General features: G+C 45.4%; 1 protein-coding gene and 1 long non-coding RNA gene across 3 annotated transcripts in view; one reads left to right on the top strand and one right to left on the bottom strand.

Annotated features, from left to right (window-relative positions):
• Positions 1 to 861: 861 nt before the first annotated feature.
• MYOM1 (myomesin 1) overlaps positions 862 to 12,277 on the top strand; it is a 160,929-nt gene continuing 149,513 nt past the window's right edge. The window contains exons 1-2 of one of the 2 annotated variants that reach the window (XM_085846647.1): positions 862 to 1,011; positions 5,059 to 5,179. In XM_085846647.1, coding sequence (XP_085702773.1) covers positions 5,073 to 5,179 — 107 coding nt within the window. In that variant the 5' untranslated portion in view covers positions 862 to 1,011; positions 5,059 to 5,072. The remainder of the gene's footprint in view (positions 1,012 to 5,058; positions 5,180 to 12,277) is intronic. The other variant, XM_085846648.1, reaches the window with a different exon arrangement.
• On the bottom strand, positions 1,455 to 2,898 carry LOC147017200 (uncharacterized). The gene is made up of 2 exons (XR_015049725.1): positions 2,410 to 2,898; positions 1,455 to 2,246 (listed from the first exon to the last, which is right to left on the bottom strand). It is a non-coding gene; the product is annotated as an uncharacterized LOC147017200 (long non-coding RNA).

The raw sequence follows: 12,277 nt of genomic DNA on the forward strand, positions 1-12,277 counted from the left end.
CATTGAGCAAAGCAATCCATCCAAACAAATTTCAAATGATCCATGGACACCGACGACTGGTGAACATCATTCCGAAGAGGGATCAGAATTTTTTCCGAACATGTTCGCCTAAAATTAGAGTTCATTCCGATAATCCCACACACACGTGACCCCGGGAGGGATTGTGACCCTGCTTTCAGTTACGATCACCGCAATTCCAGCTCAAGTGGTTGGAAAAAAATCTGATGCCCATGAGAGACTTCCTCGAGTAATCAGATTATGACGTCAGAGTTTTAAAATACCATCAATTTATTATGTACGAAAATATGGGGGCGAGTCAAACTCCTCTCGATTAATTGTACTCCATGTGTCACCTGTTCCTCTTCCCTTCCCTCCCCTTATTCCTACCTCCTCCCACTCTTTCTCTTCTCTCTCTCTCTCCTCATTACTGTCCTCCATTGTTCTTCATTTCTGCCCACCTTCGCTCCCCCCTCGTCCCCCAAATTTCTGGTACATCCGTAATAGATATCTGACTCCTTAACACATCCATCCCATGATTTCAGGGTTTTTTGCACAATTTTCTAACCCCCATCCGTGACTTCATCTGATCGGGGACCTCCTCGAACTCCATATTGGATATCTATCTCTTGTCACCTTTTTCCTCCTTTGTATCTGTTGTGTTCATGAAAGGGACATCAAGTCTGCCTAATCATGTAAGTTTTTGACAACCCCCAGGTAACCATTCGCCGTGGACCTTTTGGAGTGACGGTCCACATTCTTTGGGGCTGTGCAGACCTTTCACCGTCCCTCGACACCGCGCCTTTCGTCCTCTTCGCACTCTGCTTCCTTACAAGGATAATCTCTGGTGGGTGACAGCAGAGCCAGCCCTTGGGGCTTATTTTAGTCCCCCTGGTGCACCCCCTCCCTCAACCCTGGCGTCTGAGTTCCACTGGACATGCTTATACACTCCGATAAGGGCGACCTTTGCTCATATCCCTTTTCTTTGGCTTTCCCTGAGAGATCTTCACCTTGGTAAGTTATTACCCCATTCTTTTGACACCTCCTCTCTTCCACAAGCCCAAAACCTCTTTGGCCTCATTAAATTGCTTTCCCTTTTTAGTTGTGTATTTTTTAAACTCTTCGAGTTGTGTATTTGGCATGAGTCGCTCAGTTTATTAATTATTATATTGCACGCTATATTAATTAATATAATCCATATGTTCAATGATTGTTTCATTATACATTTGTTGTAAAATGGTAATTCCATACTAAAAGCTGTGACTGTATATTTGAAAGGTTTCTTATGTGATATGGACTTAATATCTGTACGAGGTGGAAATCATGAACCCCCCCCTACCCCCACAGCCCTGTCCCCCTCCCCTCCAGCCACCACCACCACCACTAGTACCAGCCATTCGAAGTGCACATGGGATTTTTTTCCCCCTACAGCCAGAGCATCCATTCCCCAGAGGTCGTTACAGCTTTGTCCAAACAACAAAAGATTATTTTATTTCCAGTTACAGTGTGACCACTCCTCATTTTCATAAATGCCAAGGTGAGCCAATGAAAAAAGCCAAGAATTCATAAGGTTTCAGAAAAGCGATGATAATAGAAAACCTATACGCCAAGAAAACCTATAGAAAACCAAGATGCCAAGGTGAACAACGAATAGCCAAGATCTTGTGAAAAAAAAGCCAAGGAGTGGTCACACTGGTTACAGAGGACGGGGTACAGGATGGTCCCGGCGATGTGATGAAATGACAAATTTGCAACTTGAAGGTTTTGTCTGTAAGGCAAGAATGTATTTATCAGATATGAACAATGTTCTTCGGAGATTTATTCGTCGTGAACATCATGTTCATGGAAAATTGCATTCACTGCTCTGCGATGCAAGTCGGCTCCGCGTCAATTTGGCAACGACCATCAGGGACGGGGATGTGTTCATACTAAGATGTGGCAACATCTTCAAAAGTTCCATAAACAGAGTGGAGCACAGCTCTCGCATTTATGGAGAATTGCTTCAACGCTCATGAACCACCGCGTGTCCAGGTCACAGCTCTTATTGATCAAACTCAGTTAAAAAGTCATTTTCAAATATTCACCTGAAATGACTATGGTTTGGCGAATAGCAACACTGTCAGACACTTTTTGCTCTGTTGATAGACGACCTTGAGTTACCGTGTCTGAAGATGCACCGAACAGTTTGTCCACATTATTTAGGTATGCCATTCAATGGGTGGGACGTGAACATTCATCAGCAAACTGAGCTGCAAAGAAAGGAAAACCATCATCAGTTGGTGAACTATGTTATTAGGTTGGTAATGGTTGAAAAAATACTTCTTTTTTTTTTTGAAGCAAAAATAATAAATGAAAATGTCATTTAATAACCACACTCGTGTAATCCATAAATGTTAGGACTGCGGGACATACCATGCGTGAAACTTGTTCAACTTATTAGGTAATCTCATCTCGATCTCAAAAAGATGACCTAATAAAATGGGTCGTGATGTCTGGATGTCCGTCGGTCGGTCGTCTGCTAACTTTTTGTTAATTTTCCTGCTCCTCCCTTGCCATCAAGATGATTGTTCTGAAACTTCACACATGAATACAAGACAGTAGCCCACACAATGGCTCGGGATTTTTCGATTTTGGATCATGGGGCTCCTGGGGGGCGTTACCCCCAGAAAGTTCAGATCCATACTCGTCCCTTATTTACCAACCGGTTTGCTCTGAAACCCGATACAGTTCTTCTCCTCGATGGTCCGCAGGACCACACGGTGTTGGATTTTTCGATTTCGGAAAAGGGGCTCCCCCAAATTGACGCCAGTCTAACATCCATGACATTTCCCAGAAGGTCTGAATTACAACCTCAAGAGATGATGGTCAGCCCACTCGGGGATATTTATAAACATGTGGTGTCAAGCGCGTGCATGACAAACTACATCACTAATCCTCCCCCTACCTGACAACCCCAACCCCTGTCCTGCCCCACCCCTCCTTCCATCAACACGAACCTCCACCGAAATGATTTTCAAGTTTTTACTCCAACTCGTGCTTTGAAATCCCTTTCTTGCTTTTCTAAGTCAATTAATTTCGTGTGCAGCCTGTGCCTGCTGGTTTGCATTATTGCTGGGAGTGTGGCTGTGCTGCTGATGCAGTACCCCCTGCTGGTTGAGGCAGGAATATTGAATTTCTCCATGGTGCCGGCAAATACTCGCCCTACTCTTCACGAAAAACAAACTAGGATCTTTAACGTCCACCGACTAATACTGGCGGACGGGGCTCACGTTTAATGGGGGCACCATTGGGCACCCCCATCCGAGGGACGGCGCACGCATTGATGAAACCGATCCAGGCTCCACAAGTGAACCACTGATTCCTTGGAACAAACGTGTGGATTGCACACAGAGATGAGGATCATCAGTTCACTCTTAACTTAACAATATGTGTGTGGAATTCATGTGGTTTGTGGAACCTTGGAGGGGAGATGCAAAACAGTTGTGTGACCTTGTGTGAGAAACTTCAACCATCCTTCACCATATTTAGTGGTGCAACTTAGCTAAATATAGCATAACAATTGTGCATTTTGTGAGGAAAGCACCAAATTTGGCACACTAGTAGCCTATCATATTATGAACAGATTTGGATATTGGGCCATCTAAAATTCAGCCGCTGATGGCTGTGGCAGCCATTTTCCACTACCATCAAAAATTTTGAGATGGCCCAATATCCAAATCTGTTCATAATATGATAGGCTACTAGTGTGCCAAATTTGGTGCTTTCCTCACAAAATGCATAATTGTTATGCTAAGTTGCCCCACTAATTGTGGATCGTCGGCCGAGGTCCTCACTTTTCACCTTTCTTCACTTGTAAATCCATTTTCTCTGCAACCGCTTGAGAGATTGGCACAAAACTTCCAACATAGGAGTGCCAACCCGTGGGGAATGTTCCAACAAAGTTTCAGGATGATTGGATGGAAAATGCAGTCGGTGTTCCAAAAAGTCTGTTTTCTGCAGGCGTGGGTTGCAGGGTGTTTCACATATCAGGAATAAACGGCTTCGACCTCGCTTCGCTTCCCCTCGGCCAAATAAGTATCGACTTTTAATTGAAATAAACAAGTAAACATGATGTAAAAAAAACAATCGTGCAAATATATATCGATGATCATTGGTAAATGCACAAATCTCCAAATCCTCCCTCCGCACCGCATTGGCTAGTTATTGTGTGCAGCCTGTGGTTGCTGGTTGCATCATTTTCTGGAGGGCACAGCTGTGCCATTGATGCAGTGCCCTCCATTACCATTACACTGGTACTCATTTTGCCAACCTCGGACGGATGACAGGCTGAGTCAACCCCAACTGGTGTTAATCCAACGATAAAACAGGGGCTCCAACTCAAAACCCTAATATCTTAAGCCAGCCACCTTAACCGTCAAGCCAATGCCAGGCTTTTCGCAGCACATACACACAGGTGACACCCCCTCTCCCCGAATGAATGTGACATTGTGTGAATTAGGACAAACAATTACATGTATGCGGAAGACTATCAAATGCATCGAGCACAAGAACATCGAGGGTTGCAGTTCAGAAGCCATGGAAGACATTGCTGATGGCAACTCATTCTGCCATTTTAACGTATGACTTGTTTTCTCTCGTCATCTCATCGAAAGCATAGTATTGGGTAAAATGATGTGCACCAGTTGATAACCTGGTGAAACGACCAGTATTTAGCACGTGATGTCACCTCCGTGACCCCTCCACTGCCACCCACTCAGGCAGGAAAATATCTGCAGTGTGTCTATTTGTGTTTTGGAGAGACCAGTGGAAAGTTAAGCACTGATACCAATCTTGGAGAGAGAGAGAGAGAGAGAGAGAGAGAGAGAGAGAGAGAGAGAGAGAGAGAGAGAGAGAGAGAGAGAGAGAGAGAGAGAGAGAGAGAGAGAGAGACAGAGACAGAGACAGAGACAGAGACAGAGACAGAGACAGAGACAGAGACAGACAGACTTCATGCACTGTGCAATGTGCCTTGGGAGTAGATATTGTGAACTTGAGTGAAAGAAATACACTGTGGGAGTGCAGGTGCAGTGGAAAACATGACAACTCTACATGTCCACCAAGGACACGGTGATATGATGGCACGTTCAGCTCAAAGGTCTGCTGCATATCATTCCCAGAAGGTGCAGAGTGCATCCGCCTCGCAGTAAGTCTCGTCTGCTTCCATGCAAAGCTTCGTATCTAATGGAGCCAATTTGATGAGATTGTAGATCCCTGTCAGTGGTGCTTGTTTTGTTGTTCGAGTTCTGCTTGAGAGTGGGTGTTTTTCCTGTGTTTACAATTGCTGGTAGATAGAGGTTCTTCATCATTTTAGTCCCTTTCGTTGAGGGGAATCTGACCAATATGAGTCATATGTGGATCTAGCCTATTGTCAAGTGACTTACATACTTGTTCAGATAAAGTAACTGATGTTCACCCCCATAGCTTCAGTCATATACCCAAACAATCATGTCATCACCCAGTCGTTAATGCATGGAAGGGCCTCACTGGATTAAGGTAGTGACAGCAGGAACAGGAAATGGATTAAAACTGAAATTAGATAGGAACCTTGAAGCCATGGGGACAGTGAGGGGTTGCAGGGATATTTGCAGCACTGGTTGGTGGCTTGGATAACGGATGGGCGATTGTATATATGTGTAATGATTGTGATGTCTGGGAGAGGCTCTCATTAACAGGCGAATGTTGCTTGTGTTTGGTCATTTTATAACCGATTTGACCTTGAATTCTCTCTCGCCCTGAGCAAGCACACAAAAATATCCTGCTAATATCCCTGTGCTTACCCCCAATGTTCTCCTCTCCTCATCCCAATGGAATTAACTGGAGAAACTGAGTGATTGATTGAAATAATGTGGTGTTGATAGAATGCAGGTATGATGGTCGTCAGGTCAATATATGGAAAATACCCCCTCAACCCCCAAAAAATTGCTACAAAAGGTTTCTCAACCGATTCTGGTAGGTTTCAGTGTACTTTATAACATACTAAAAGTTTACCAAAGTTTTACCCCAGGAAAAGTGTTTTTTTCAAGATGGCGTCCAAGATGGCTGCCGAAACCTTTTAATGATCATAACTCTGTAACTATCAACTCAAATTTGATGATATTGGTGTCTCTTCCTAGGTTTTTGGGGGCAAAGAACACATTGAGATCATAAAAAATGATGTTGGCCAAATATGTAACACAAAATCCAATATGGCGTCAAAATGAACACATTGTAACCATTTTTATATCACAGAGCATAAGTTAAGATTTTTTGCTGCAGCTGGGCACTTAAATTACCTGCGATCTGCTCGTTACTACCTGCAGCAAATGAGCAACCTGGAGGAAAAACACCCAGACGTTTATCGAAGGTTCCTTGATGGTTTTCACGTTGTTCGTAGGAGCAATCAGTGCTGAGCAGGGCTTAGTAGTGATCTTGTCATTGAACAAACGCTGATGAGGTCTCTAGAGAGCACTGGTGGTCTAACTCGTGGCAGTGGGATGACCGAGGACATGCAAAACTTTTGGACCTTATCTGCACCTGTAACATCCGAGTACAACAGTGCGATGCAGGATTTCACAGACCTGACCTATACTACAAGTCCGCAACACAAAGACTCAACTGAGGCATGCATCAAAAGAGATGCATCTGATCTCGAGAAAATTCGGATAAAGCTTGCAGCCTGCTCACCCTTCACATCTGATTCTACTCTGAGAAACATTGTCAACGGGATAGTGGCTGGGCCAGATGTGAATGTACATGCCTTTGAATCGGTTGGGAACAAGATCATTGAAGATATAATCGGAAAGTCGGCATTTACTTACAAATTCAAGCGGAAAGACAGAGCCCAAACCCTTGGGAATATCTCTGCTGTGAAGATTGCTCCTGATCGTACCATTGATCCTGCCCTTCTGTTCCAGCGTTTCCTTGTGGTATCAAGGTCAGGATATCTTTCCCTTAAAGATGTTTTGACCTATGAACTAAACCCCTGCCCTCCAGCCCTCTTTGAGGTCAGGAACATTCTTTGAAAAGCAGGCAAACCTCAGCTTGCTCAGGCAATTCCAGAGATGCCAACTTTTGGAAATCAGAATTAGGGAGGATTTGCAACCGACACCAAATAATGTGCGCGAAGCGCATATCTCGAGCGCGGAGCGCTCGACCCTTGCGGCGGGGTCCAGGGCCCGCCTTAGGGCCCTGGAAGCTCTGGGGTTCTAGACGCTCTCTAGTGCCCTCTGAGCCCTATTTTGGAGCATTTAACATGTTAAGAATTCCCACTTTTTGAACAAAAAAAGGGGAAAATTGTGCACTTTTTAATGTTACATGTATGTTAATATTAGTAAGTTAGGGGACAATCAAAGATTAACAAAAAGCACAAAAGAAGCAATATTTTTCTTACCTTACTGGCTGGTACTACTGCTGCTTGCTTTTTCCATGGCAGCTTTGCTGAGTGACAGCTGTGTGGCTCTTTTAGCCCTTCTGATTATGTCTTTGCTGTATTCTCTCTGGTAGCAAGGGGTGCTATGAGCTAGTTTTTCAATTAAGAGAGCTTCCAGGGTTTTGACACTCAAATTGGGACGAAATTCAGTATGATTCTTCCGTACAAGACTGAGTGCCCGCTCACATGATGCGTTCGAATGAGGAATGACCAAGATTCCCTTCATCACTTTGCTCAAATTAAGATACTTCTTGGCACCAGTGCAGGGATCTGTGAGCTGTGAAATCCGATGCCACTGCTCATCCACTCTCACTGTCTCAGTAGCAATTGTAGCTATGGAGGCGTCTGCCTGGTAGTGAGCGAATTCACTCTCAAGACTGTCTATGTCACTATCACCGCCACTGAACAGACAGGGGAATTTCTTGATGAAAAACTCCACACAGTCAAACCCCACTTCTTGGTGTAGCTTAACATCCAGCACCTGAGCATGCTTGGCTAATTCATCATCTAGCGGCCAGGTTTTGAAGATGTAATTGCAGGCTTTCACATAATATGAGCGAACTGCACTGAAGAAACCTTGGATGTCTGACTCACTCAGAGTGAAGGTGGATTTCTTGAGACTCCTTTGTTCCCTTATATACAGTTTGGCATCGTTCCCAATCATGAGGTCCTCATCATTCTTCTGATGATTTCTGTCAGAGAAGGGTACATTTACCAGAGCAACCGATGACACCGATGGTTTCAAAAACCGTACGAAGATATCTTTCAGAAGACCATTCAATTCTCCGTGCAGGAGATGAATACAGGGTTCGTCTCTTTGGAGCAGAAGATTCCCCTTCTCAAAAAGCTTGTTAGCATATCGAAGGAAGAAACAATAGAGTTTTGTTTGTGGAGACAAGAACATCCTGTTGACACGTTTTTCTCTAGATTCCTGCACAGTGTTTGAGGAAGATGCGCTTTTAGTTGTAGAACTCGTAGTACACTTAGCCGCAGGGCGATCACACTTGCGTTTACTGCCAGCAGAAGAGGTCAGACTCGTAGTACCAGATCCAATTTTACGTTTGAGGAGAGAGCTTGAGGTAGGTGTAGCCAAGGAAGAAGACCTCTGATTCGAAGGTTTTGCTGAGCTATTATCAAGTGATTTGGCAAAAGCAGAACTTAACTTGGGTCCTTCTTTGCCTGTAGATGGGACTATCACAGTCTTTCTCGACTCTGAAGGGATCTGCTTTGTAGATGAACGTGATGAAGGGCCGGTGATGCTACCTGCTCTCAGCATTGGTTTTGGTGCTGTCCCTGCTGTCTTCTTCGCAGCAGATACTGCAGTGGTAGTGGTGAATGCTGCTCCACTAGTGCTTGATCCTGCAGTGCCAGTACTGGCAGTAGATACAGTGCCGTCCTTCTTGCTCGTTGTTAGAGTCTTGGCTACAGTTGGTTGCATTTTTCTTCGTACTTCTTCTTTGAAGAAGAGGAGAAGTGGCTCCCACTGTTCAATCAGCCTGTCTAGGCACTGACCAAGGGACAGCCACCTTGTTGCGACATGCTTCAGAATCTTGTGTGTCGGGGCATCACAGAGTTCTTGCAGTGCTTTCACTCCTTTGACGCGTTTACTACTTTTGTCCAAGTAGTAGTAAATATCGATGAGAAAGTCATCTAATTCAATGGGTAAGGCCTGAGCCGCCTTCTTGGCCGTATTGTGCATCATATGGCAAGGGCATCCCATGATGTAGCACTCTGGATTTTGTTTGTGGATATAAGCAGCGACTCCTTTGTGCTTGCCCACCATGACAGAGGCATTATCAGCACAAAAGGAAACACAATTTCCTCACGGAATTTTCCTGTCACTGAACTCATGATCAAGCAGTTTGAAAATGTTTTCTCCAGTGGAATCTTGTTTGCACGCAGGCAAACTTAGCAAACCTTGCTTCACAATCCCAGCACTGTTGTCATAGTACGAAATCAGGACAGGATATAGCTGGGCCTCACCACTGTCATTGCTACCGTCTGTAGCTAGGCTAAATGGAGCTAGTCTAGCAATATCGGCAATAGATGAAGCAGTAACATTTGACAACTCACCAATTATTGCTGAAGTTTTTGTTCTTGCACATCCATACTTTGAAGCAACTTTTGAATCTGGAAACATCTTTTGAAATAGAGGTCCAGCATGATCTGAGACTGATATGGGCAAGTTATGTTCCACAATAAATCCACTAAAGAGAAGTTCCGCTCGGGTAACATCCTCTTCCTCGCTTGTCCCTTGTTTGGTGAAATAATTCAGAAGTGTACCGGTACTCGTGCTCGAAGATCTCTCCTTTGCAATGTCTGTGTGCCGTTTGCTTCCAACGTGCTTCCGAATATCATCGCGACCTCCGTGCTCAACTGAAATATCAACGCTGCATACTGTACAATACGCATGATGAATTCCTCTTTCAGACTTTCGAATACACGGGTATTAGAGACTGTATTCGGTCTTGTACTTCTGAGACCATTTCTTGGTCTTCGTAAGCTTCTTTTCTGCCATTTCGTAATCAACATCGAGGGCTTGAAGCATCGGTAACTTCGAAGTCGATGTTCCACAGCTGCAGCGCGACTCGTAGAACTCTAGCGGCTGTTAAACACCGCACGGTGGTCGCGACCGCCGGGCTGGTACGGGGCCCAGCTGCATGCAGTGAGCGTATCGCATGCATATACACTGTGCATACATACCGCATGCACTGTATTGCACACATACCGCATGCACTAAATCTCAGTGCATGATCGCATAAGCGAGATCCAGACCCAATGTTTCGCTGCTCCTCATTTGAATTTGCAATTTTTTACGTACAATTTGGTAGCAGCGAACGTTATGGAGTTACCACATGCTATACGTAGCAGACGATGCTTTTCATTCAATTCTCATACTAGTACATTCTGATTAGTGAACAGTGCAAAAATATCAAAATTTCGGGAGGATAAGGATAGTGATCGTAAGGGCGGGAGTTTGGGTGAATTTTCGGAAGCCTCCCGATGAAATCGGGAGGGTTGGCATTGCTGCAATTCGAGACCATGCTGCGGACTTATCAAGTGAGGCTGTGATGAACTCTATTCCTAAAACCGATTGTTACGTGCTCGATGGTGGCTCTTTGCTCCATCCTTTACCGTGGAAGAAAGGTGACTCATATAATGCAATAGCTGAGTCTTATGCAGACTTCACTGTGAGACATTATGGACTAGCGACAGTGGTGTTCAATGGCTATGGTGAAGGTCCCTCCATAAAAGACAACACACATTAGAGACGAGGACAAAACCTGCACCCTATTGTTAGTTTCACTGCAGAAACAGAGTTTTCAGGCAAAAAGGAGGACTTTTTGTCTCGTGACAAAAACATGGCAGACATTATTGCTCTCATCAGCACAACACTAACTAAAAGGGGATGCCATGTCATTCAGTCACCAGGGGATGCCGACGTTGATATCGTTAAGGCAACTGTTGAACGATCCCGTCATTGCACCACAATGTTGGGCGGTGAGGATACAGATTTACTGATCTTGCTCCTTCATTACTCGAGAACAGACAATGAAATCATCTACTTCCGTTCTGATGCAAACATGCAATCAAAAGAACACAAAGTGTTTAACATTAACCTGTTGAAAGACACTTTAGGAGACGATGTGAGCAATGAGTTGCTCTTTGTACATGCCTACAGGTCAGGTCAGGTATGGGAGCATGTGCCAGAACAGCGCGTCGCTGCGTCCACTTTCCGCCGGTACTCCAGGGGCCTCCGTCTGGCCATCCCCCAGGCAGATGCCAGGCCCATCCCCATCTCCTTGAGATGATGGTCAACCTGCTGCAACCATGAGGCACGTGGTCGGCCCACTGGCCTCCTCCACTCATGAGACTCCCTCGCTGAGAGAATCTGGTGAGCAGGATCAGCGTCAGGAAAACGAGCCACATGTCCATACAGCCGCAGCTGACGCTCACGGACTATGCAGGTAACAAATCTCATCCGAGTCTCTCTCAGCAACCGCTCGTTGGACACAAAATCCGACCAGCGATAGCCAAGGATTCTCCGAAGAGACCTGGTACCAAAGGAATTAAGTCTCCGTCTCAGATCCTTGGTCAAAGTCCAAGTCTCGCACCCATAGAGCAAGACTGGAAGTACCAAGGACCTGAAGACTCGGACTTTCGTCCTCCCGCACAGGTACCGGCAGCGCCACACCCCATGATCCAGTGAATCCATGACTCCCCAGGCCCGACCCAGACGTCTATTGACCTCCGGCTCACAACCTGCGGAGACATGAATATCACTGCCAAGGTAAGTGAATCTATCCACGACCTCAACATCCTCACCACAAACAGACACAGACAGGACAGCAGCATCCAAGATGTCACCGAAAGCCTGGATCTTTGTTTTGACCCAAGAAATCCGTAATCCCAACGGCTCCGACTCCTCATTCAGCACCTCGAGGGCCCCCAAGAGGATGTCTAAAGTCTCCGCAAAGATGACTGCATCATCTGCAAAATCAAGGTCCGAGATCTTGACATTGCCAAACGATGCACCGCAACTTGATCTCTCCGACATCCTCCCAAAAATCCAGTCCATACAAGTGCTGAAAAGTGTGGGGGCAAGTACACATCCCTGACGAACTCCAGTAACAACTGGAAATAAGTCAGAGGCGGTACCACCACACTTCACAGCACTCTCAGTACCAGAGTAGAGTTCAGACATCAGATCGATCAGTTTCGGTGGCACCCCACGAAGACCAAGAATCCTCCAGAGGACATCCCGATTCACTGAATCGAACGCTTTACAGAGATCAACATAGGCTGCAAGCAGCCCCTGCCGAAACTCTCGTC

This window comes from Eptatretus burgeri, chromosome 11, assembly GCF_056783735.1.
Source record: "Eptatretus burgeri isolate ZD-2024b chromosome 11, Ebu_testis_v1, whole genome shotgun sequence".
Lineage (NCBI taxonomy): Eukaryota > Metazoa > Chordata > Myxini > Myxiniformes > Myxinidae > Eptatretus > Eptatretus burgeri.